The sequence below is a fragment of the Microtus pennsylvanicus genome, chromosome 4 (genome assembly GCF_037038515.1).
Source record: "Microtus pennsylvanicus isolate mMicPen1 chromosome 4, mMicPen1.hap1, whole genome shotgun sequence".
In the NCBI taxonomy this organism is placed as follows: domain Eukaryota; kingdom Metazoa; phylum Chordata; class Mammalia; order Rodentia; family Cricetidae; genus Microtus; species Microtus pennsylvanicus.
The window spans coordinates 74,476,540-74,503,606 of record NC_134582.1 but is presented as its reverse complement, the minus strand read 5'-3'; the positions used below and the strand labels follow the sequence as shown (position 1 = coordinate 74,503,606).

Here is a 27,067-nt window from a genome sequence, read left to right as displayed (position 1 = left end):
CTGTTTGCTCAGATTCATTGGCAACCTTCAAATCAGTATTTGCACCACTATTGCCATCTCTGCAGATGTCTGCAGAATAGAGATGCGCAGAGCAGTAAGTTCTGACTGAGGCCCCATACTCTACATAGCAGCTTCTCAAACCATGGCTTGTGACTCCCCGTGGAGTCCTGTGACTGCAGTTGTCACCAAACACCGGATAACAGAAAGGGTTATATAGTACTCACCAGCCCCAGACGTGCCAGAGACCTGCAGGAAACTGACCCGGTGTCCTCGGGAACACTGTTATTCATTCATTGCCCTTGGTGATAAAAACGTTTTGAGATTCGGTGGGTGAAACCTGTGCCACAGCATGCAGATGGAGGTCCAAGAACAACTAGTGGGGTTTGATTCCCCACTTTAACTCTGTGAGCTCAGAGGATCAATCTCAGGTTTACCCCCCCCCCCCCCCAGCCATCTGAAAAGACGGATATAGTCACTACACATAGTGAGAATCAAGTGTGTCAGGCAGATGCCATAGTGTGATGACCTATAGCTATAGTTCCGCTGGTTTGAACTAGTATGTTGTCACAAGTAAGAATCTGATGCCAGGCTGGAGTTAGAGCTCAGTAGTGGTTTGTGGTTGTGTGTGTTTGAGGCGGTGTTTCAGTATGTAAACCAGACTCTTCCTGAATCCACACAGAACTTCTGCCTCCGCCTCAAATTCCAGGATTACAGGTATGCACCACCGTGTCTGGTCATGTTAGAGTTGATGGCTCATATACACGAAACCCTGGGTTCTCTCCTACTTAGAATTCTCTTCTTTCCTTTGTAAGTGATTGGAAATTTTCCTCTGGCTCACTGGAGTTTCTTTTAAGATTTCAGGAGTTTTATTAGGATGGTCACATGTGGTTTTTAACCAGTTCTATCTATATCTTACCATTAATTCTTCAGATCAGATCATTTTCCACATTATTGCTTGTTTGACTATTGTCTCCCTCTCTTCTCCTTTTTCCTTTCAGAGTGTATTCATTAGGGTTTCTGTTGCTTTGATCAAGCCCCATGACCAAAAGTTACCTGGGCACTAAAGGGTTGATTTCAGCTTGCAGTTGTCAGGTGACACTGCATCCTTTGAGGGAACCCTGGGCAGGAACTACTGCACAGGACAGGAGAACACTGTTTACTGGTTGCTGCGCCTACTTTCTTACAGCACACAGGACCATCGGCCACCCTGGTTTCAGTCATCAATCAGTAAAGACCTACAGGCCAGCCTGGCAGGGGCATTTTCCTAGTCAAAGTTTCCTCTTTCAAAATGTCTCCAGCTTGTGCCAAGTTGACATAAACCAGCAGCAAACACAGCTGATGCTTGGGGTCTTGAGGTCACCTGTGGGTACTCTGTGACCCCCATGTCCTCATCAGTTCTGCTCTGCTGTCAGGCAGTGCTTTCTGTCTGTCAGAGCATATGTGAGCATCCTCCTCTCAGCTACTTAGATTTAAGCTTGATGATTATTTGTAGAACCGGAAAGGTTTTTAATTTTATTTGGTAATTAAAGACACAAAGGGTCTTCTAGCCTTTCTTTTATTATTATTATTTTTTTAATTTGAATGATCCCTTGCCTCATCCCTGGTGTTCTGCTTTGCTCCCTCCTGGCCGCACGGTTCTGCTTCTCTTTGAGGCTTATGAGATTGCTCCTCTTTGGCAAATTCCCATCAAGGCCCCAGGAGAAAGTCTCACCTGCTTTTCCTCCATTGCCTTAGATCCTACAGCACTGGCGTTGCACGGTTTGTCTTTAAGGTCTTGGTATCTGTTTGGCCTCTGTAGCTCCTCTAGTCCTTAAAGGCTGTAAGGCAGGGACAGTTAGATGAGGAGCAAGGACAGCACTTCACAAAGACAGTAGACAGGGTCAGGGAGCACAGGTGGTGTTTACAACCCTTAGTTGCAAGTGAGGTTGCGACTTGGAAATTAAGACTCTGTGGTTCCTAAGAGGATATTATTGAAGAGGAAGTGATGAAAGGCCAGGGAAGTATAGGACTTGACAGTTCCTGTTCTCACTAGTAGATCACATACACAAATATGGAAAGCACAGTAATATGAGATGTTTAACATAGTGCTAATTTTCTTCGACTTTATAATGTATTGGGTTGTTTTCTTTGCCAGTAGCATCTATAGTAATCACTGCTTCTTTTGTCTAAGATACATAGTTTGATGTTAGTATATGACTTATCTTACAGGTGTTGCCTCTACAATAATCACCAGGCTAAGGACTGTATCGACTCCTTTGTTACCCACTGTGTTCGGGTAAGAACTACAGCTTGGGTTGTTTTGATATTGAATTAATTTAAAATGGACACCTGTTATGTAAGAAGTATAAGCACTGTGATTGTATGTATATGTCTCCACATGTGCATATGCGTTTAAACGAGGTTTTAGAATCGGACATATTATTTTTTTGGAATGAAGAAATTCCATGTTGACCGTTAACAAGTTTTCTGTGTCTTACAGCCGTTTTGTAGTCTTGTTCAGATCCATGGCCATAACAGGGCTCGGCAGAGAGACAAACTGGGTCACATTCTTGAGGAGTTTGCTACCTTGCAAGATGAGGTAAGAGCCAGGTGTCTTTTTCTGAACCACAGCAAGTCATAGACTACCTGAGTAGCATGCATAAGAGTGCATACTTACAGTCGCTGAACTGGGGAGTGTGAGACAGAAGGGTCAAGTTCAGGGCCATCCTAGGTCACGTGGGGACAGTTTTCTCATACTTTTAACTTTTGAAAAGCAATTCTTCAAAAACAATGATTAGAGGATTATTTTTTCACTATTGATATGTCTATTTTCCATATAAAATTCGAGTGTTATGCTTCAGAGGAAAATGTCCGTGAGGAAATGGAAAATACAGTTTATAGACAGCTTGTTTGGTTTTATTTTTGGCTTGGTTTGGGGGGGGGTTGTTTGTTTGTTTTAGTTTTTCAAGACAGGTTTCTCTGTGTTACCTTGGCTGTCCTAGAACTTGCTCTGTAGACCTGGTTGGCCTGGAACTCAAAGATCCGCCTGCCTCTGCCTCCCAAGTGCTGGGAATAAAGGAGTGCGCCACCACTGCCTGGCCAGTTATAGATATCTTAAATCATGTCTTTGTTTGTGAGAATAAATTGTGGCATTTGTAGAGAACTATGGTTTCATGGCAAGTTTACCCCACAATGGAACAGTTTAAAGCTGACTTGTGGGCAACAGTGGTTCCCATTACTAATACCACAAGACCTGAAATGACAAGTTGAGGCTTGTTGTTTTCAGACAGGGCCTGATTGTTTGGTCAGGCTTATTTTTTAGCCGTTGGGCTCATATGATACTCCTGTCTCAGTCTCTGGTATAGGTTGATGGTACTATAGGTTTACAAGTCTATACCACCACTTTGGATAGAATAACTTGCATGAAACTGGATGATTATTTTGGGAGTAATTTGGGTAAATGTTAATTATTGTGGGATAAAAACTTTAAGCCTGACCAGAAGCATTTGAAAGCAAAACTTTTTTGGGTTGTGAGATTTACATTTATGTTTATATTTTCAAGTTCTCTAAATAACTATTTGACAGGCAGAGAAGGTCGATGCAGCACTTCACACTATGCTGTTGAAGCAGGAGCCCCAGAGACAGCACCTGGCGTGTTTGGGAACCTGGGTCCTCTACCATAACCTTCGAATTATGATCCAGTATCTGCTCAGTGGCTTTGAGCTGGAGCTGTACAGCATGCATGAGTACTACTATATCTACTGGTGAGGACTGTTGCAGCTAGCAGTGAGGGGAGAGCCGGGGTCTAAGCATGCGTCTGCAAAGAGTGCAGTTTGGGGTGCTGTGTGTGTTCCAGCACACGCTTCCGGGAGTTGGTGCTTTACTTCCCCCTTGTTGAGGTGGTGTCTCCATGCTATGTGGTGTAGAAGTTCTAGGTTATGCTGCTGTCTGCCATCTCAAGCTGAGAAGGGCGGGCTTACAGATGTGTGGGACTATACTTGACTTTTTTTTAGCATAGGCTCTGGGGATTGAAGTCAGGCTGGCAGTCTCTGACCAGCTGGGCCATCTCACTGGCCCCTGCAACATTTTCTTCTTCACTGAATTTTTATTGTAGTTGTGGCACAGTTGGTAAACTATTTTGAAAATAGGTCAAAGAACACATCTTTACTGTTGTTAAAAACATTCTTCCCCTTTTCATATTTCTGTAGAAGGTACTAATAAAGGTAAAAGGGTTAATTCAGCATCTTCTATTTTCAGCTGTGGAGAAATGTAAACACAGTTTGCTGTGACTTCTGCAGCAACAGTCCATGCTGTGGACGCACTCAGCAGAAGGAGCTTTCTTGTGGGATATCATGACTGCACACCCGTTGAGCATAATCCGTGAGGAACCATCTGTAGAGTAGCTCTTCCCCTCACTAAAGGAAAGATAAAGGTTCCTAGGAAGAGGCTGTTTGAGGATCCTAGCCATGGAAAAGCTATAGAAAACAGTAAAGTCAGTATAGTGATGAGTTATCTTCGTCTGTCAAAGGACTGAGGCATTTTAAACAGTTTTCTGTTCATCAAATGCTTAAGTTTGTTACACTTCAGTGTATTTGCTTTTTAAACGCATGGTTAAATTCGTTTAACTTAATCCCTACCCTGAGAAGGGAAAGCTCTCCCTTCCCCACATTTGACATGACTGTGTTAAGAGCCGCTGAGGTTCTGAGAGGCCAATGTAGGCTGTGCAAACTGAATGTGAGAACTAACTAGCCACCCCACGTGGTCTTTGCTGTAATTCTAATTCTACATCCAGAAACTCCAGTGGGCTGCTTGGGAAGTTCTACACGGATCGTTGGCTCTGGAATTGCAGATCAAACTCCTAACTTTTTGCAGAATCATCGTGCTTTGCTTATAAATGTAGTTCCTGTGTCTTATAGGCCTTTATGAAATGAGCAGCAGAAACAAGTGATGAATCTGCCATGGCTGTCTACTCCCTCGTCTACAGTCAGCCCTGAGTTTAGTAGATGTACAGAGGGAGGGAGCCCGTCATTTCCATTTCTAGCTACTTCCCAGGGAGTACTGCTGCTGGCCCAGAGATGGCAGTTGGAGGGCCAGTGTTACAGAATGTCAGCATTCTGGCTCTTTTTAAATGTAACTGTCGCTGCTGGTAAAGCTCCTAATAAAAATGTTTACCTAGTGTTTGAAAGTCATGTCATCCCTTCCCGTCACCATCTGTCCTCAGATAATGGACAGTTAAACATCACCTGTTACTTACTGTGCAGCTTTGCAATAGACATTGCAGACCCTCAGTGTATGCTAATATTATCTACTCTTTCATGAGATGTGTGTATCCCTTACCTGTGGGAACCATAGTGCTAAAGCTTGAGAAGGTAAGACCTATGTAATAGTTTCTGTTGGCTGAAAGGATTCTGTTTTGGACAACAAGATGGCTCAGCAGGTAAAATAAATTTCCATACAGCCTGATGACCTAAGTTCAACTCAAGAACCCACGTGAAGTGAGGAAAGGGAGAACTGACTGCACAGAGCTGTGCCCTAGTCTCCATGTGTGCTCTCTGTCACCCGCACACACATGCACATCATCATGATGATGGCATTAAAATGTTCTGTTTTATATGTGCTTTAATATTGGAGCCTGGCTTGCATCTTTCAGTGCAGTTTTGGGAATAGGCATCCTCAAATTTTCCTGATCTTTGGTTTTTATTCATTTATATGAGTCCTTAGTTTTTCATGTTGCTGGTTATACTGGAAACAGTATGCAGTCTCCTAGATTTGAACTGCTTTTCTGGCTTAGATGCCTTGTTAGGTTGAATTCGAACAATGTTTTCGTAGGATATCCTGCTTTACATTTGTTTATTGAATAAATTCAAGGTGAATAAACATAGATGTTTTTAAAAGTTCTAGAGTGAGTTTTAATTAGTGCCAATAATTTTTGACACTTTCTGAGTTAATTTTTTTCATTTGCTTTGCAAAGCAAGTATTTAATAGGCTGGGGTGAATTGTGTCCTGATAATGAAAAAATAAGGGTATTCTAACTTGCATGTATGTAGATAATTATCCAGAAATCTTTTGAAAAGTTGTAAAACGTGGAAAGGGAGAGATCACTTTCAATGCTCACTTGTAAGATCTACACTTATCAAACTCTCCCCCTCCCCCCAAAAAAACCCTGTGTTTTACAAACTTTAAAGCATTTCAAAAGTTGTCTACATGGGGCTGAAGGCGTATTGGAATATGTGCTTGTGTTAGTCTCTGAGGCTGTGGCTTCAGTTCCTCTCATCAGTATGAAATAATAAACCTTTTCATTATTATTAATAATGTATTGGTAAGGCTGTCTCATTTAGATATCTGCCATTAACTGATACCTTGTGACCCTTAAGGTACCTCTCTGAATTCCTTTATGCATGGCTGATGTCAACCCTGAGCCGTGCTGATGGCTCTCAGATGGCGGAGGAGAGGATAATGGAAGAGCAGCAGAAAGGCCGTAGCAGCAAAAAAACAAAGAAGAAAAAGAAAGGTGCAGTAGATGGTCTCATTCCTTATTCAGCGAAGGTCTCACTGTTAGCCAGTCTGCCCCGTGTTGGGATTGCAGGTGTCTGCCGTCCTCTTCACCATCGTGCACAGACGGAGGAGGCTGAGTGCCGGTGTCAGTTCGTACACCAGAAGCCTTAGAGCAGGAGGAAGCACACAGGTTGTACCAACAGAATAGATGAGAGCAGGCAGGGCTCCACCCTGAGTTGTGCTGCTGTGTTGGTGTGGACAGGTAATCACAGAGTTAAGAACCCCAGGAAGCAGATGTTTCAGTGGGACTACCATTATGTCTTGCCAAAATTCTATAGTGTTAGCTAGTAAGAGAGCACAGTTGTATTATTTATAGATTTAATTTAGAGAAGATTTATTTATAAATAAAATTTAGAGAAGCAAAGTGGAGTTTACATTCAGTAAATAAGTGGGGTATTTCTTATTTAGTTTTTCTTCTACAGTAATGTAGGAGAGGGGAAAGAGTACAGAAGATTTTTTGTTTCTGATTACAGTTCGCCCATTGAGCCGAGAGATCACAATGAGCCAGGCCTATCAGAACATGTGTGCTGGGATGTTCAAAGTAAGTGGTGAAATCAAGAAAGACCTCTTGATGTTTTGCACTCGTTCCTTTTTCTTCTTTCTCAAGACAGGGTTTCTCTGTGTAGCCCTGGCTGTCCTGGAACTCATTCTGTAAACCAGGCTGGCCTTGAATGAACTCACAGAAATCCGCCTGCCTTTCTCATAAGTGCTGGGATTAAAGACGGTGCCCCCACCGTCCGGCTCTCTCACCCCCATTGTTTCCATCTGGGAGGCTCCCTCACTCCACTCTAGCTGTGTACTCACACAGTTGGCACTGCTCACAGCCAGATAGCGCTCCTGCAGTGCAGTGTGGAGGAGGAGACTCCAGCATGGCTGCTGTATGCAATAGCAGACAGTTTTACAAGGCTGTGGACATTAATTCTTAGATTGGACTGGCAATTCAGAAAGATCTGGGGTGACTCACCTGAGGTTCCCAAAACCAAGAGGGGACCTGGAAAAGACACTGGTCTGTGTGATTGATTATAAGGGACTTGTTCCTTCAACATTTTACTTCAAGTCTCAAGGCAACTACAGAAGCATGAGATGTGGAAGAGTGGTGTTGGGGAGGTGGGGTGGGAGGGGATGTGTGTGTGTTCCCACAGGGACTGGAAAAATTACTATTTTTAATGTATCATTTTCCCCTCTTTTCCCTCCAACTCCTCCCATGTATAATCACCTTTCTCTCAAAGTCATGGCCTCTTCAATGTATACACACACAAGATGTGTGTGTGTGTGTGTACATATACCTAAATAATTACAGTCTCCCCAGTCCATATAACGTTACCTGTATGTATATGATTTCAGGGCTGATTACTTGGTATTTGGTAAACAATCAGAGGCTGGAAATTTTTTATATAAAGCATGGCATATAAATTGAAAATGGATGAGAAGTCTGTTTTACTCTTCCTTTTTCTGATTTCTGAGATGACATTTTAAGTATTTAAGTTGCGGCTTCTTTTTCCTGTCTCCTGTACATGTTCACCTTTCACATGGACTTCTTTTTTATGTTTTCTCATTCCCTTCTCCTTAGACGATGGTAGCATTTGACATGGATGGCAAAGTGCGCAAGCCCAAGTTTGAGCTTGATAGTGAACAGGTTCGGTATGAGCACAGGTTTGCTCCATTCAACAGCGTGATGACCCCACCCCCAGTGCACTACCTGCAGTTCAAGGTGAGCCTGCTGTGGGGGGGCGGGCACAGCAAGCCCTTCCGCTGGACGCCATGCTAGAGAGAGCGTGTTTACAACCAACCCACCTTGCTGGGCCAGTGGGACAAGTACTAAAGTAACAGTCTTGATGGTGTAGAAAATGTTTGGATGTGTTGATCACTTGAGCAGTTTATGTTTACATCATTAGGATAATTGAGATAAGGTATGTGCAGGTTAAGATCTGCATATCACGTGGGTTCAGTCTGAGATGTGCTAAGCAATTGCTTTAGCATCTGGATGGCTGGGGAGTCGACTAGTAATAACTTTAAAGGGTTTATATTAAGTATATTATGATAGTCTCCCTTCTGTTTAGGAAATGTCTGACCTCAATAAATACAGCCCTCCTCCTCAGTCTCCGGAGCTGTATATGGCAGCTAGTAAGCACTTTCAGCAAGCGAAGATGATCCTTGAAAACATCCCCAACCCAGACCGGGAGGTAAGAGTGGGTTCGCCGTACTTCCAGGGGACACACTTGACAGGAAGCACATCCTGCCACTAGGTGGACGTTAACTATAGTGAGTCAGCTGGATAGCACTAGCAAGAATTTCAGGTAAGTTTGTCAACTTAACCATTGTAAGTCTTCACTGCACCCCATAGGGTCTCACTCTAGTCCAGGCTGGTCTCTGAATTTACGGTAATCCTCTTGCCTCTGCCTCTCTAGTGTTAGGATGACTAGGTCATGATCTACCATGCCCAACTTTCATTATAAGTCTTAAATATGAAAAATCACATAGCCAGTTACTAGAGAACATTTTATCATACTTGACCATTTGAAGTAAAAGCTATTGCATTAAAAAAGACTGATATACCAGAATAAACTTTGAAAGCAAACATGGTTTAGACATTTGATGATCTCATAGTTTGTACTGTCTCCAACGTAACTGAGATTCATATACTCTGTTAGCGCAGGAATTACTCTTGACATGTGTTGGTCACCGGGGGAGCCCTTGATGCAGCTCAGTGCAGGTGATTCCGCACTATCTATCAGAAACAACCAGTGCTGGGCTCAGGGATGGAGTGTGCTTACCTGTCACACGAGGCCTGCGGTCTGCCCCTAGCACTGCAAATAAATTCACAAGGGGAAATCACCTTTCAGATACATGTGACATACAGAAAGAGTGATGAGTATAGGTGAGTAACCACAGAGCAGGTTTTAATTAATTGCAAATAGTATAACTGCAGTCCAGCCACTCACGGGGCCAAGGAGATTAAGCTAACAAGGATCTAACAGTGTGAGTGATACACTACCATTTTATTGAAAATTGGCAGAGAGGGCTGTATTATGCGAACAAGTCACTTCTGTTCTGCCTTAGCCTCTGAGAAACATTGAATGCCTTGGAGAAGAAAGCAGGAAGGAGATGTAAAAATTGTATTTTAGTTTAATCCCAGCACTCAGGAGACAGAGGCAGGCGGATCTCTGTGAGTTCGAGGCCAGCCTGGTCTACAAGAGCTAGTTCCAGGACAGGAACCAAAAGCTACGGAGAAACCCTGTCTCGAAAAATCCAAAAAATTTGTATTTTAGTTGGGTGTAATGGCAGAGGCAGAAGGATCTCTCTGAGTTCAAGGCCAGCTATGGCTACATAGTGAGACCCTATCTCAAAAACAAAAACAAAAAATGTATATACTCCAGCTAATAAAAATGGTAATTACAAAAAGTTGAGGGAGGTTCAGTAATGGAAGACATTTCATTTAGTGGGAATTTCATTGTTTTATTCAAAGATTTGTCAAGTATCTATATATTCCCAGCAGAGAACAGTTTTGATGGGCGAGAGGAGGGGTTGTGGTGTGTACTGAACAGAGAACTCTGAGCTGCCGTCATAGGCAGAGAGGGAACCCTGCTTTCCTACTGCTTGGTGTTAAACCCAGGGTCTTGAGGACTCTGTACAAATACTTCTACCACTGAGATGCTTTAAGCATTTTAAATAACCCAATTTAGTACATTTTAGAAGGGGAAGCAAGTCACTTGTCAGGGATGGACCCTTCTAGATGGGGGACCCAGGTGCAGAACAGTGCAGAGCACTGTACCTGAAGTGTTTGAGCCGCAGTCAGGGATCCTGTGGTGAGGTTAGGAGAAGCAAGTACTGGAGTGTGAGCAAAGGACAGCCAGGTCTGCCTGTGATCGAGAAGCGCTCTGATGCTCTGCTGACAGTGAACTCGGGCCGCAGAGGTGAAAGTCACAACGTAGGAGAAGTGTGGTCAGCCTTCTCCCCGGATGTACAGTCTTCTGGGTTGACTCATGGGTTAGACGTGGAATATGGGAGAATCAGGGAGGACTTGAAAGGGCCTGGGCAACTGAACTCATTGGTTTGCATGGTGGCAAGATTGCTGCGGACCAGTGTAGTTTTGGACATGTCAAATTATTATCAATTTATTTTTTGAGACAAGGTCTCATCCTGTAGTTCAGGCCTGGAACTACCTGGGCTAACCTCAGACCCTGGCAGGCCTCTTATTCAGCCTCAGGTGCTGAGATTACAGCTCTGAACTTACACCTTCTCCAGGAGATGTGGAAATGAAGCGCTTTCTCGAGGCGGGTGGATATCTGTTGTGGGATTGAAGAACTCATCCTGCCCTTTGGTACTTCCAGGGGTCAATAATGCGGAAGTGGGAGGAATCTAGCATCACTGTTGTGATTCATGTGTTTCAGTGAAACTGTGTGGACTAGTAGTTGTCAGAAATAAAAGTTATTGCTCCAGGAACACTCGTTCCTTGTCAGCATTGTTTCTAAGCTATAAATACAGCCATGTGCTGCAAGTACAGAGCTAGGCTATGCTGGTCGGTGTCTGTGCATCCACCGTTGAATGTGCAGTGGGAGACTGTCCATTAACTCGGTCCTCAGCAGTTTTCATGGGGTGAGAATCTCCACCTTCATTTCTTTGAGGATGAAAGAGAGGACTTTGGGGGTCCATGGTGAATCTGCAGTATTGCTGCATGTTCTGAACACAACTGCGGTCTCTGCAGGGTCTGCAGTGACTGGAGACTGGAGGTGTGTTCAGAGAAGTGCAGTGTGCGAGTGCATGCAGCGCAGCACCGGCACCTCGCGACCCTGCCCTGCTGTACTGCGCTGCTGATGGCTCCTCTTGTTTCAGGTCAGTAGGATCCTCAAGGTTGCCAAGCCCAACTTTGTGGTCATGAAGCTTTTAGCAGGAGGGCACAAAAAAGAGTCAAAGGTGAGTGCACATCCCCTGTGTGCTGTTATAGCAGAGGTCACACATTATGTCAGTCATCCTAGAAGAGGTGGGGCTCAGCTGCTGAGAAGTAAAGCTCACCAGTTTTCTTTGACACATTTTAAGATTTAAAACTCATGCTCTTTTTTCTCTGGCTCTCATATAAATCATTGGCTAACTTCAGGCAGTTAAAGTATGGGCTGGAGTGTCAAGAGCTTAGAAATAGAGGCTGGCAAAATGATCAGTGTGTCAAGGTGCCTGCCATCCAGGCTGGCCTTAGTGTAGTAACTGGAACCTATGCTGCAGAAGGAAAGATCCAAATCCCACCCCACCCCCTACCCCCACTTCAGGGTATGTACCCACTCCACGTGGATACATGTTCACTCCGTCTTTATTAGTTTTTGAAACAGGGATCGCTGAACCTGGAGCCCACCAATAGCTAACCTGACTAGCTAGCAAGCCCCAAGGTGCAGCTGCCTCCACCTCCCCAGCACTAGAATTTTAGGTGTGTGCTCTCATGTCCGGCTTTTTAACAGGTGCTAGGAACCAACTGAGCCATTTCCCCAGCCCCAAGACTGTCTTTAAACACTGATAACATACGGTATTAATATGGCCAGCTTCTGGGGCAACTTTGTGGCATGTGCCTGTTGTGTGTGGCTTTGCCCTCGCTTGTTACCCTGCAGTTGAGCTGTGCTGTCAGCGTGATCTGGGTGCCTAGTCTCGAAGGGACGTCCATCTTCCTTTAACTTTCTCCAAAGATAAGAAACAGATGGCCCGGATGATTTTCTCATGTCCTTCATGAAAGAGAAGCAGCTCCCTCATTTCTCTCCCTGTTTGACTGCTGCCATTAGGCCAGTCTCTTTTCTACTGCCTCATTTCTGAAACACGTGACGTGCAAAGTACTCACTGTCCACTGCCTGAACACTCGTGGATGTATTCATTGGCTTTCTGGCTTTCTTCATAGGTTCCTCCTGAATTTGATTTCTCTGTTCACAAGTACTTTCCTGTTGTGAAACTGGTGTGAAAGAGACTGCAGAGATGGACTATATCCGTGCTAGAGACATTATTCTGCCACACAGTAACGTAAAATGGATTTCTTGGATGACAGCCTGTTATAAGGAATATTTTCAGTTTAACACCCTTACCTGATGGGAATGAAAACTGCTGTTTTAAAGTGGTTTCTTATACTCCATGGGTGGAACTGGGCTGGAATGCATTGGTGAACGTTACGTGGTTTTATTACAGACTTAATTGTAAAACTTTTTTAATGAATGAGTGAGTGAAATAGTGTTTGTAAAGTTAATAAATTTCTTGACAAAAAGTACACTAACTGCGGTCTGAGCATCACCATCCAGCAGTGCAGGTCATCCAAGCTGGCTGTGGTGCCGTAAGCCTTACATCCCAGCACTTAGGCAGAGGCAGCAGGATCAGGCTTCACTGACCCTCAGCTGTGTACTGTGTTTGAGGCCAGCCTGGGCTACGTGAGCTCCTGTCTTAAACACCAAATAGCCCCCAAAAACTGTTAAGTTTCAAAACATGAGTTTATTAAGCATTTAGATTCTGTTGAAATTTGAAATGGATTTTGTGGGGGGGGGGACACACAGATTCGCAAGGAGCTACAATCATACAGTTTAAGAAACCACGTCCCGCTGCAGTGTCTGCTGCTGGTGGCAGTGGGTGAGGTGTGCACACTGCTGAGCCTAGGTCTGTTTGAATGCGGTACATGTCTTTGTCCCGGCTGAGCCCTCCAACTGTATTGAGATGCAGGTCCTGTTCTCAGTCCACCAGCCAGAGGCCCCATCCCTCTGCGCTGGTGTATGTTACATGACTACTGTCTAAGCCTGTAGGGCTTCCCTTTTGTCCTCTGTAGGAGCAGTGGTTTTAGCACAGTGAGCTACTCTGAAGTTTAGCCTGCTTGTGTGGGTTGGCCCAAGACCATCGGCAGTTCATTTGGCTTATGGTAAGAATGGTCCTGAGAGTTCAGTGTCCTAGTTCTAATTTGACACTTTATGGTGGTGCTGAGGATGCAACCAGGGCCTCGTACATACTAGGCAGATGCTCTCAGGGAGCTGTGCCCCAACCCCATGACACCTTCCTTTTTATCAAAACATTTCCTAGAAATACTTGGAAGCATGCCTGAGTGAACTTGCAGTGCTAGCAAAGGTGGAGGTAAGGCTGTTGTTGACTTCCTCGTCAGTACTGAGATGGTCTGGCTCAAGTGTCAAGCACAGACATTAGGCAACCTGCAATTTTAGAGCTCAGAGACCAGAGTAGTCTCCTCACCTATTTTACTTGTTGAAAGAAAATCAGCGTACTATATCAGCACTGTCTACACTTTAAACCAGAACCAAAGCTAAGGCAGGAAATGGGCACTAGAAAATACAAAGTCCCCTTGAACGCGGAACCTTGGAGTAGAATGTAGTGTGCTAACAGCATGTCTGAGGACCTTGCAGGCATCTAAACACATGGGTTGTATGTCAGATCGGGTGGGGTGAGCACCAGATCTGGTTGTTTGGGCAAGGAGACACAACCCACATCTGCCACGGGTGATCGGATATGTTTTTAAAGAGCGGAATGGCTTGACAGGAAGACTGGACCACCTGGGCATCCACTTAACACTGCAGGAATTTTTCAGCCAGCCCCAAAGGCACTAGAGGTTTTCCAGTGGCTCTAGTGGTAGTGCTTCCCAATTAAACAGCACTGTCCACTTGAGTCAGACCAACAAACACCAGACAACCTCAGACCCTGTGGAGCGTCTGACTCTTCAGAGAGCACCGAAAAGCAGGAGTTCTCTTCTCAGGGTGACTGCTGTCAAGTTACAGTTGGTTAGAACCCAGTGATCAGAACCAAGGACCACCTAGTCAGGCCTAACACCATTATCATCAGGGAACTACATGAACCTGGCGGGGTTTTCAAACAATACATAACTACAGAAAAACTGCTGCTGTGTTTCTCTTGCCTTTGTAGGTGTCCCAGCTATAACCTGGGTATCCCCAGCAGCCAGCCTTCTTCCTGGACTGCCATAGCAACACAACTGTGCGTCTCTGGGCCTCTCCTTGCAGTGCTCTACATCCTGTCTGCTCTGCCTGCCCCTGCAGCTTTTGTCCAGAGTCCAGTCCACCACTGCCTTTCCCGGTGAGGGGCAATGGCTTACCAGAGACTTCCCTTTGCCCACTCAAACAAAAAACAAGGTAGAGACCATCGGTGCTCACATTGACTAAGTTAATAGTGTTCTGTACATCAAATGAATAACAAAGGTTATCTGAACCAGTAGCCTTTAAAAAAAAAAAAAGAAAAGAAAAATCCTCCCCCACAATTGGCATTTTAAGACGGTCTTACTTTCTTGCTCAATCTGACTTGAAATTCACTATGTAGCTAGGACTGGCCCAAGCCTGTAACAATCTTCCTGCCTCAGTCTTCTGAGTCCAAGGCTTAGCCTGATGTAGTGGCTGTCTTTTAATTTACTTCTGCACAGAACAACATTGTACTGAGACTTTTCTACACCAACTAGTGGTGTTTATGCTGACAGTAAGCTCTAGGCCATCGGTGGTGGAATCAAGTATGTGCAGGAGAGATGAGCCACTCGGGTCCAATGAACACAAACTGGCAAGCAGCGCACAGGAAGGGGCGCAGCCTTTCACCAGCAGCTGACCTGCTGCTGCTGCTCGGTCCTGCAGACACCGCCCCTACAGGACAACCTCATTTCTCTTTTTGGTGTTGCCTGACTTGCTCAAGAAATACCTATTAAGAAAGCTTGACCAATTTTGACATCCTCTGTAGACACTTTAAAGGTCCCCAAACTGTCTTTGCTACAATGTACTGATTAAACCCCGGAATCATCATCTGTCGATGCGCATTTACTTTGTACATTTCAGGTTCATACTCAGTCGCTGGAGCCTTTGCTGATCTCTGTTCAGGCCTCCTGAGGACTGTGGACTCCTGCTTGATTTGGGACGGGCCTCTGCTTTTCACTCCCATCGGGTACATTTACGGGGCCTCTCTTCTGATCTTCATCATTAAAATCTGAATACAGGAAGCAATATTCCAATATTAACACTTTGGGGAAACAGCCTGGTCAGGTCTCACTTCGTGTCAGTTCCTAGGATTTTTATAAAGAGAATCCACTTTCCACAGCACCACTGCAGCTTAGAATTGGGTTCCCATCAAAAGAAACCGTGTGTACAGCAGGCCACAAAACAAAGCCAGCGTGTGCTATGATCGCCACTCTTTGGAGAAGGACATAAAGTGTACTCCTTCCGAGAGCCACCTGCCTGCAGCTTCCGTCCAGGCGTCCACCCTGGGTATTGACTATATTTTATCACAAGTGCACAAATAGGTCACAAGACTTAAGCCAACGTTACTGTCATGTTTAATCCCTGCAGTGTTGAGACTACAGAGTCCCCGGGACAAGCAAGGTGTTAAGCTGTCCGTTTCATACTTTTGCTTTGCTCTCGCTCCGCTGACAGCACTGCACAGATCAGAGTGCCCCACAGGACTAAGACCACAGCTTTTCACCGCAAAGCCAGATGTCTAGCAGGATAGTCAGCTGCAGGGGTGTTACGCTAAAACCAGAGGACACAATTCAGTCAGATGTACACAAAAGAAAGATGGGACGTCTTGTATTTGTTTGCCATTCTTCCCACTAATGTGTTATTTATCCCTGTGCCTCAGAAATTATACAGTATGTGATATAATCAAACGGAGGCTTCTCTGTAGAACCTCTGCAAGTGACTTGCTGGATAAATGCAGAATTCTAAGATGCTAAATCAGACATCCACATTGAAGGACTCCATCTCCCAGATTAGGCCAGTACACTTGAAACAGGAGTATCTGAGTGAGTTGGGCCTGGTGGCACAACACTAATCCCAGCACTCGCTTGGGAGGCAGAGGCAAGCAGTCTACAAGTTTGAGGCCAACCTGGTTTACAGAGTGAATTCCATACACCCAGGGCTATACACAATAACCGTTGTCTTTGTTACAGACACAGGGTAGGCAGGATAGTAGGTGTGGGGCGTGTGTGTGTCTAGACAACAGAGAGGACATCAGTTGGACAGACATTCGCTATGTTAGTGTACTATATCAACACTTCTTGTGGACAGTTGGATTGTGGTTACTTAAGGTGATAACATTTAGGGAATGTGGAGAGAAGGCACATGGGAACCCTTTTGCTACTGTTTAAGATTTAGAAAGGATTTTATTTGTTTTATTTTATTTTACCTGTCTGTGTAGATAGATACATATAAATACAGGGCCCATGGAAGCCAGAGGAAGATCCCCTGGAACTGGAATTAAGATGGTTATGAGCCACCTTATGTGGATACTGGGAGTTGAACTTGGGTCTTTAACTACTGAACCATCTCTCCAGTCCTGAGGTTTTTGAAAAATCCATCAAACATCAAGAATTACTCATGTGATAATAAGAGAAGGCGTTGAGTCCAGAGGTGAGGTGAGGTAATAACCAGGTAATAATTAAGACGCAAGCTGGCCAAAGGATTTCTGATGGAACCCAAAGAGCCCGGACTTCTCCCTCTGCTTCTAAAGGTGTGAATGAAGCCTGAAACAAATCTGATCTCCAGATCACACATGATGGAAGAAGAGAATTGGCTCACAGGTTGTCCTTTGACCTCTAGACATGCACAGTGGTACACGTGTGCCTATACACGTGTAATTAAAAGGCCAAAACAATTCTGAAAAATACCTCAGGTTCTGAGGTGGGGAATCAAGCACAAAACTGAAACCCAGAGCCCCTGTTCCTGGTTTAAAGGTCAGCAGGAATAAGCTTGCAGAGCAAGTAGGAGCAAGACGGTGTCAGCCATGGGATGCCACACCTTTGCAATCCACAGTCCTTTATGTCAGAAGGACTTGGGCCTTGTGCGGCGCCCGCGTGTCCCCTGGAAGACTACTTCCTCGTGGAGTGGCCTGTACTCCCTCACATGCCCCGAGATTCAGGTTCACGAAAACTTGAGCTCAGGGCTGCAGCATCGTCAACTGCAAGGAAGCAGGAAACTACAGAAAACTGGGATAAAGAGCGGATGGCACAAAATCTGCAAATCACGTGTGAGCTGCGTGAACACTGCATGTGCTGTTTGCAGGACCTTGTAGAGCAGAGCAGAGTGCTGCTGACGACGCTCAAGGAGTCAGAAGGGACAAGAGCCTTGTCAAAGACGCGTTTCATCAGCTTCTCTAGAAGGCTAGCCACAGCGGAACCCTGGTTAAGAGGCAGTCGACAGGATCTAATGATTGGGCCCAAACCATGTGTGGATGACTCTGGGGTGCCCTGGGAAAGTCCTCTGATATCTGGGGCATCTCTCTTCTCACCCTGCCCCACTACCTCACTAGCCAGGACTTCTAAAGAAAGCAGCCTCTCCAGATGGGGTGGCCCACGCCTTTAATCCCAGCACTCAGGAGGCAGAGGCAAGTGAGTCTCTATGAGTGTGAGGCCAGCCTGGTCTCTAAGAGCTAGTTCCAGGACCGACAAGGTTGTTACACAGAGAAACCCTGTCTTGAAAAACCAAACAGACAAAGAGTCTCCCTGAATGACCACTACTTCTCAACAGTTGAGGAAAAGGAAGAAAAGGACGGAAGGTGACCACTCCCACACACTTCCTACCGTTTCTATCGCCGTCGTTCCCCACGAGGACGGCCTGCTTGTCTCTCTCAGACTCGGCTTCGTTTTCGTCTGTGTCGTAGTCGTCTCTCAAGTGCTGCTGATTCTTCTCTGTAAAACCAGCACACGTGTCATTCTTGACGTCACTGGAATACCAAACCTGTACCTCAGAAAACTGCCCGACTCATGAGCTTCTTCCCAGTACAAATACCATGGAGACTACTGGCAAACATGCCCTTCAACACTGAGTCTATAAAATTCAGCCCTGGTGACGGAAACCCTAGTGCACAAAGGCTTTGGGCTCCATTCCTAACACAAAACAAACAAGCAAAATCCTAGGTAAGAAGCCATGATTCCGTCAGGAAACTGAGAAACCACGTCTTTTTGAGAAAGGCAATCAACAAGATTAAGGAAAAGCAACCCCTGTTTCAGGAAATAATGGGTTAATGATGGGAAATGACAATGGCTTCTCAGAATGACTCCGAGAAAGGGTAGGCGTGAATACCGTGGGCCTCCACGTACAGGATTGGACTGTCCACGACCATGCTCTGCCCTGAAAAAAGCACAGAATGAGAGTAGAGACAACAGGAGTCTCCCTGGCCTCTGCGGTGTGTGTACATGGGGAGGCACAGCAGACCTTCCTTAAAAGGAATGCCTAGAAAATCTCTACTCTGCTTCTATTCTCTCGTGTAGAAGCAGCAAGAGCAATTCTCAATCTGTGTATCCTCCAAATGAGGTTGTTACTGCTGCACCACACAGGCCTGGTCACACGTGTCTGCCTTTAGCTGTTCCATTTCAAGTCCTGTAGCTCAGCTGAGTGCCAGCAGAGTGGGGTCCCTTCCTCCTCTCGTGGGCACCTCCTGACTGTAGTTATGGGGCCGGGCTCTGACAGTGACACTCAGCAGCAGGTTGACAAAGTTCACCCTTAAGCAGAACAGAGAAATGTTGTTCTAAAGGAAAGACTGACAGACACGTCCCTCAGGTCTGGCATTTGCTCCACTCAGGAGCACAGGTGTTGTCATGAGTGCAGCTGGTGCCACGTAATGGGAAGTTTCCACACCTTTAAGGCAACAGAATACACCCGAGATACTTGGCTGAAGGAAGATTCCACTCTTTAAGGATGGAAGAAAGGTGGGGATTCAGCTGTCACGGCTCCTCAGATGCAGGGATCCCTCATCCCTCCATTCAGTCACGTACCAGCCACTATCTGTACATAAGCCATAGGCAGGTAGAGATAGACAGGTGGCCTACCTGCCCGGTTTTCCTCTTGATAATGGACATCAAATAAACACAAAAGTGTAAACAAGCCATGAAGGCCAGTTGGTGACATTCAAGACGTGTCCATTGCTGAGAAAATGGAGAGAGCCGAGTGCCTGGCAGGAAGTCTAGGAACCTCAGGGCCACCCACCTTCCTCAGCAGCATGCTGCTTCTGCTCATCTTGGACGACAAGCTGGTACCGCTCAGGGTACTGAGAATCCTCAGGCTTAGCCAACAGGGCAGCTGGCCCTTGTGCGATCTGCTGAGCTCTCCCAGCTCCTACAGGTGTGTCATTCACGGGGGCCTGGTTTTGGACTGACGCCTTCGGTGGTCCCAGGCCATGCTCCTCACTGACAATCAGAATCTTGTTGCTTTCCTCTGCACAGAACATAGATATGATTGCAAGAGCACCCTTTGTTTTGGTTTTGGTTTTTGTTGTTGTTTTGAGACAGGGTTTCTCTGTGTAGCCCTGGCTGTCTGAAAACTTTGTACACCAGGGTGACCTTGAACTCAAAGATCCTCCTGACCCTGAGAAACTTGAGAGTGAGTGCTAGGATTAAAGAGGTGCCTAGCCTTCCTGGGCGTGGAGCTAACACCTATCATCTTGTCACTCTGGAGGCAGGGGCAGGAAGGTCCGGCCATCGAAAACCAGCTTTGGCTATATTAGCAGTTCTCGGCCTTGTGGGTTGCAGCCCCTTTAGCAAACCTCTGTCTCCAAAACTATTTTCATTACGATTCATAACAGCCACAAAATTACAATTATGAAAATACTTTATGGTTGGGGTCATCACAATGTGAACTATATACAGCATTAGGAATGTTGGGCTACACAGTCAGTGTGGGGCCAGCCTGGGATTCTCTGCCTCAGACAAAACAGAAGGAAAAAATGGTAACGTTAACTACAAAGAATGCATGCAGCACACCCGTCATCCCAGGACTTGGGAGGGGAAGGCAGCAAAGTCAGTTCCAGGCATGGATGCACGGTGAGTCTGAGCCCAGCCTGGGCTGTACAAGAACTTATCTCAGAAAAACAGAGTGTCACCGCCTCATTCCTAGAGTGTCACCAGAAAAAATGGCTACAGGGCGAGCCTCATACTTCAGAGTAGCTGGCTAGGAGCTCGTCCTCTGACCTTCTCTCCTGACCACGGGCTTCTGTCCTTCCTCATCTTCTGATTAAATAGCTAAAAGTTCAGGGCATGGTGGTCCATACCTTTAATCCTAGCATTCAACAGAGGCAAGTGGATTTCTATGAGTTCGAGACCAGCTTGGTCTATATAGCGAGTTTCAGGTCAGCCAGATCTATATAGAGATCTATCTCTAAACAAAAACAAAACAAAACCCAACTAATAAACAAAAATCAGAAAATAACATGGATTCAGGTACACCATGAGGGCTAGGCTCTCATGGTCATTTGTTTAGGACAAGCCCTGGGGGGCCAGGCACACCAGCCAAGAGGACTCAGTGTCTGTCCCTAAGTCCCACAATTCTCCAGTACCCTGAATTAAAGTGCTGTCTGTACCTGTACATAGCTGCCAAGGAACTCAGCACTCGGCTTACAAGGACGAGGTGTTAGTAGACAGTGTGGAAGCCTGCGTCCCCCATCCAAGGACCCAAGAGAAAGTACCTCCAGCTGGCTATACTGCCCATTCTCGGCTGCCTCAAGGCACACTCTGCCCCCAGTGTCCACACCACCCTCCCAAACCATGCACTGCTGCTTGCATTTGGAGGACATGCTTACCATTCTGCTCATGTGGTTTCAAATCCAGCACCTCTGAGGGGACTGGTATCTGGGACTGGTTTCTGGGCACCACCCCTTCCCCTTGTAGCAGCTGATCCTTTGCCAGGACGACTTCCTGAAGCTTGGGTTGAGGCTGGAGGGGCTGGAATTGAAATAAGCATAGGGCTCTGAAAGTCGATCACAGGATCCTCATTACATCCACCAGCAAGTCAAAACCCCTAAACTCAAACACCACCGTCTACCCTGTCACACGGCATAGAACAGTAGACTGCGGCTAAGTCCAGGTCCTCCAGAAAATACACTCAACAATGGAGGACATAAGGGGAAACATAACCATCCCAATACACCAAGTTACCTGACCAAATATCTATCTATAGCACTCAGCCCGCCACGAGGACATGCTCACCCTGTCTGCCTGACATGATTGACTCACACAGAACACATTCTCCCATCTTATGGCATGGAACTCGAGAACGTCACAGATACGTGAAAATTAGCACTCCCAGATGACCAAGAAGCTGCCCATTCCTTTAGTTACTCTCAGACACTAAATGAGCTGAGGGAAGGGGACCGTCCAACGTCAGTCCCTTTCTGCCACTTGTTGGGGATACTGAGAAGCAGGACATAATCCAAAACACAGGCTCATTCCTATATCTAGCCCTAAAGAATGTATGTCTCCGCTCCATCATCTTCCAACAGGTGGTAGACAACCTATTTACAGTAGTTTTAGTCAGCATATCCTGTCCATGGCAAGCACAAGATTAGAAGGCATCCTGTAAAACAAAGACCAATCTGGAGACAGGAAACACTGGAAGCAGACACAGTGATACCTGACTTACCAGGCCATGGATTTAGAGCAAATGTGGCCAACATACAGAGAACCCCAGCAAATAAAGTAGATAACGAGGTGGAGATAGAAACGGGAAGGGAAGAAAAGGAATAATGAAATAAAAATGCTGTCACGTGATTGAAGCTTTTTTTTGGCGTGCTCATATGTATACTAGCTACAGCCAAGGGACAGTTTCCCAAGTTTGGAAATAAAATAGAAACCTACTGAAAATGAAAAACAGAATATAGTCTGAAAACATGAAACAAAATCCCAAAGACTGCGAGACAAGTAGAGATAGGATCGCTCTTACTCCGGGTGGGACGGCAGACATGCATGGTCACTCTAGATCCCTCATACTCAGGGTAGGACGGCAGACATGCATGGTCACTCTAGATCTCTCATACTCAGGGTAGGACGGCAGACATGCATGGTCACTCTAGATCCCTCATACTCAGGGTAGGACGGCAGACATGCATGGTCACTCTAGATCTCTCATACTCAGGGTAGGACGGCAGACATGCATGGTCACTCTAGATCTCTCATACTCAGGGTAGGACGGCAGACATGCATGGTCACTCTAGATCTCTCATACTCAGGGTAGGACGGCAGACATGCATGGTCACTCTAGATCTCTCATACTCAGGGTAGAAGTGCGGAGACAACTTCTGAATGTCACACATACATAATGATCAGACCTGGCTAAGACAAAGAAATATCTAGTAATCAAGATTTAAGAATTCCTCCAAATTCATATCAAACACTAAACTATAAATTGAGAAAGTCCAGAGAACACCAAGCAGAATAAAAACTAAGAAGGTGTGTCATGTTAAACTACAGAGTGCTGTGGGGGAGAATGCTCTTGTACCCTGTAAAGATTAGAGACAGAGACCCACACTGGAGCACTGGACTGAGCTCCCAAGGTCCCAATGAGGAGCAGAAGGAGGGAGAAGATGAGCAAGGAAGTCAGGACCACGAGGGGTGCACCCACCCACTGAGACAGTGGAGCTGATCTACTGGGAGCTCACCAAGGCCAGCTGGGCTATGACTGAAAAAGCATGGGATAAAACCGGACTCTCTGAACATGGTGAGCAATGAGGGCTGATGAGAAGCCAAGGACAATGGCACGGGATTTTGATCCTACTTCATGTTCTGGCTTTGTGGGAGCCTAGCCAGTTTGGATGTTCACCTTCCTAGACATGGACGGAGGGGGGAGGACCTTGGACTTTCCACAGGGCAGGGAACCCTGACTGCTCTTTGGACTGGAGAGGGAGGGGGAGAGGAGGGGGGAGGGGGAGAAGGGTGGGAGGAGGGGGAGGGAAACGGGAGGCTGGGAGGAGGCTGAAACTTTTTTTTCCTTTTCTCAATTAAAAAAAAAAGATTTGTCCCTTGTATTGGTTTAATAAAATGCTTATTGGCCAGTAACCAGGCAAGAAGTATAGGTGGGGCAACCAGATTGGGAGAATTCTGGGAAGAGAATAACTCAGTCTGCAGTCACCACCCAGACACAGAGGAAGTAGGATGAGAATGCCTCACTGAGTAAGGTACCAAGCTACATGGCTAAACACAGATAAGAATTATGGGTTAATTTAAGTTTTAAGAGCTAGTTAATGGTAAGCCTGAGCTAGTGGGCTAACCAGTTTATAGTTAATACAAGCCTCTGTGTTTTGTTGGGACTGAATGGCTGCGGGACCAGGCAGGACAGAAACTTCCGTTTACAGCAGGGAAATTAAAAGTTCTGAGAAGCCAAAGGAAAAGGATCCACCTCACTCACAGGGGACACTCACCAAAACAGAATGTATTCTAGGCTAAAACTCCATCATAGCAAATTTAAACTTGGAATCACATCATGTCTCCCCTTCTATTACAGAAGAATTAACAAGGAAGCAGAAATAGAGAGATATCTGGAAAATCCCTAAATGTGTGGATTAAAGGCACATGCTTTTAAATAATGCACAGATTAAAAGTCTCAAGTTTAAAAATATTTTGACCACACCTTTAATCTCAAGCACTTTCATAGACAGAAGCAGGTAGATCTCTGTGAGTCAGAGGCCATCCTGAACTACAGAGTGAGTTCCAGGACGCCTGAGCTATATAGTTAGACCCTGTCTTGAAAAAAACATAGACAAAAATATTTTCATCTAAATGAGAACAATTTACTGGAATTCATAAGCTGCAGTAAAAACAATGCTTTTTCCAAAAAAAGAAAAAAAAGATATTTGTAGCACTGGATGCATACATGAGAAAGGAATCTTCAGATCTGTAGCCAAGAGTCAAGACTGTACCTTAAGAAGCCATGAAACAAATTAGTAAATTAAATCCAAAGTAAGTAGAATATAAGATACATGAATTAGTTCATAAATTAATTAAAATGAAAAAACTCAGTGAAAGCAAGTTCATCCTGTGAAAAGAAAAATGCTCTGCTGTCAGAACTCATGAGGGACCACTACTCTGGACCCTGCCACGGGGCCAGGCTGATCCTGGCCACAGCACTTCACATCTCGATCTCAACAGCCTCAAACAGCCATATAGCATCGGCTTCTTCCACACGGGGCAGGGATGGTAAAGGCTAGCTCTAGCTCAGGGGCCAGCATCCACAGTCAGGTCTGAGTATCCTGGTACCAGGATTTGCTCCATTGTATCACAGAGAACCACACCCATGGGGAGAACAGAGACACAGGTCAGAACAAAATGCTGAGGAGAGGAGGTGCAGCTCCCAGACACCCAGTCAGAACAGACCCAAATTACCTGCTGACGCTGGATGTTTTTGTCACCTGCATCTCTGGAACCGGCTACCTCGTTTCTCCTTCTGGTGACCTCTTCTATCCGCTCTTCACACTGCTCCTTCACCTCCTTCATCTGGTTGATACACTGGCTCCTGGTCAAGGCAAATGGAAGGATGTGTGGGTATCCCAAGCACTCCCTGCTGGACCCCGCACCCACAGTCTATGAAGAAGGCAGAACAGCCCTTTCCTACTCTGGACACAATCTGAAGAGGGAACTTGCAAGTATTAGATGACAGGGAAGAATGTAAAGGTAACCACACTCTAGATTCGTTATATTGCTATAAACATGCCACACACACACACACACACACACACACACACACACACACACACACACACACACTTAAAAACACTGCCAGTACAGATTCTTAAAACCCCTGTGATTTCCTGGTGTTGGAAGCATCTTGTAATGGCATCTCAGAGAGAAACAGAATTGCTACATCCTTCAGGGAGACCATCCCCCACTGCACCCCAGCTTCAGACAGAACCTGACTTCCCAAAAAGTCAGGATACCTTTCCCTCGAGTTGTAACACTTGCATGCCTAGCAGAAGTGAGGGGGACTGGAAGGTTCAACCATGTGGATGATGATTTCATCAACCACGCCTACATAACACACCCAGTTACCATCTCTAGACCTTGAGGTTTCATAGCTTCTGGGCTGGTAACGATACAGATGCACCAGAAGGCTGAGCCCTGAGTCCACGGGAGACGTAAGTCCCCTATTCCCAGACTTGCCTTATAACTCTGCCATTTGTGGATGTTCACCTATCACAGCCTTTGTAATGAAACCCTAGCGGTAAGTAAAGCTGTCCTCAGTTCAGTGAGCTGTCCTGGCAAATTACCAAGGAGTATGGCAGGTATTCCTGAATTTGTAAACCAACCCGCAGAGGCTGAGGGACACCCAGTTCTTGTGATCTTGTGACTGTGGAGCAGTCTGAGGAACTTGACTCCTTTAGCCTGTGGGGTGGGGATGGACTCTGGGCAGCATCAAGACTGACAGTAGGTCTAGCTGTCAGAGAGCTGCCCCTGACATACACTGGAGGCTCGAGCCTGATTTCAGCAGAGGGGCAGAGCAGAAACCACTTACTTAGCAAACAGGGACGCCAACAGGCTTCTGCTGCCTTCTACAGCTAAAACCAAGAGAAAGACTCAAGTCTTCTGAAGACTGCAGTGTTCTCTCTGTGCAGCCTTTCCTGGGTTAGAAACATTTTGGGGCCTCCATCCCTAACTCACATACCCTTTGGCAGATCAAAAAGCATCAGTGAATCAAAACATTCCACACACAGCAGGGAACTGGTTGACAACAGGAACCTCAGACATGAGAAAGAAGCAAAGACTTCATTGAAAAACTTCCCAGTCAGTTGGTGGTTGACTAGCCAGTGTCTATCTTCCTGGCTGATATTTAATAAATCTTGTTTTAATTGGACAACCTTGGATTTGGTCAGAACCTCTCAATTCCTCGATGAATGATTTTATACACTTTACAAATTTGCTAACAAGGTGTTTACATCTTTTCTCAGATTCTCAAACACACAGATCTCTCATTCTAAGAAACTTTTAAGGACATCTATCTCTTTCTGGCATCCATTGATCTCTGCCTTTACGTCTGAGAGCTTCCTGCCTCTGCAGCAGGGGCCCTAAAGCACAACCAGTGAGCCGTCACAGCAGAAAGACCGACCATCAAGGCTGCTCACCTCTTAGTACAAGTGTCTCCATGCACACACAACCCAGGACAGCACAACAGCCGCTGCCCAAACTGGGACCCACGTGCCTCCCTCTAGCCCATAGCTGACTTCTGATAGGCTGAAAACTTGGGTCAACACTTATCAAGCAAGACCACTGGTTTGGAGGAAATATTGGCTTCAAGGAGCTTTTGAAGGTTCTAAGTCTAGGGTATTTCACATTTGTCTGTGTGTAATGTTTTGATATCACTAGCTCAGTTATCCAGGCTCACTGTGAATGTCTAGAGCCAGACACAGCTTCATTGTGGGAGCCATCTGGGGCATTATGGGACATTTGGCAATGTCTTGGTCTCTACTCAATAGATTCCAGTGACACTGTCCTTCAAGTTAGAGCAAAACGTCTGTAGATACTGCCCAGTCCAACCATGTCTCCTCGTTCTGAGTGTCTACTCATGTCCTGTGCCATTATACTGTCACAACATAGCAGTTACGTGATGCACAATGACATTTCAGCCCAAGAAAAAATGCATAGGACAAGTGAGATTGTATCCATCTCAGTTCAAGGCCACCATAGTGTTCATACAGAGCCACTGCCTACTGATGCAGTGCCCAGCCCCTGCCGTGCCTACTGAGGATGCAGTGCCCAGCCCCTGCCCTGCCTACTGAGGATGCAGTGCCCAGCCCCTGCCCTGCCTACTTCTGAAGATGCAGTGCCCAGCCCCTG

General features: G+C 45.8%; 2 protein-coding genes across 4 annotated transcripts in view; one reads left to right on the top strand and one right to left on the bottom strand.

Moving 5' to 3' along the window:
* Positions 1-12,769, top strand: part of Naa35 (N-alpha-acetyltransferase 35, NatC auxiliary subunit) — a 47,429-nt gene extending 34,660 nt beyond the window's left edge. For all 3 annotated transcript variants that reach the window (XM_075969418.1, XM_075969420.1, XM_075969419.1), the window contains 9 exons: positions 2,209-2,275; positions 2,480-2,578; positions 3,565-3,743; positions 6,354-6,490; positions 7,008-7,075; positions 8,105-8,245; positions 8,595-8,717; positions 11,368-11,448; positions 12,410-12,769. In XM_075969418.1, the coding sequence (XP_075825533.1) occupies positions 2,209-2,275; positions 2,480-2,578; positions 3,565-3,743; positions 6,354-6,490; positions 7,008-7,075; positions 8,105-8,245; positions 8,595-8,717; positions 11,368-11,448; positions 12,410-12,469 (955 nt within the window). In that variant the 3' untranslated portion in view covers positions 12,470-12,769. The remainder of the gene's footprint in view (positions 1-2,208; positions 2,276-2,479; positions 2,579-3,564; positions 3,744-6,353; positions 6,491-7,007; positions 7,076-8,104; positions 8,246-8,594; positions 8,718-11,367; positions 11,449-12,409) is intronic.
* Positions 12,770-12,967: 198 nt separating this feature from the next.
* The window catches only part of Golm1 (golgi membrane protein 1), a 40,579-nt gene continuing 26,479 nt past the window's right edge, over positions 12,968-27,067 (bottom strand). Inside the window, exons 6-10 of the mRNA XM_075969421.1 lie at positions 24,623-24,752; positions 21,049-21,190; positions 19,461-19,688; positions 18,056-18,163; positions 12,968-15,468 (exon numbers count right to left, since the gene is read on the bottom strand). Coding sequence (XP_075825536.1) covers positions 15,359-15,468; positions 18,056-18,163; positions 19,461-19,688; positions 21,049-21,190; positions 24,623-24,752 — 718 coding nt within the window. The 3' untranslated portion in view covers positions 12,968-15,358. The remainder of the gene's footprint in view (positions 15,469-18,055; positions 18,164-19,460; positions 19,689-21,048; positions 21,191-24,622; positions 24,753-27,067) is intronic.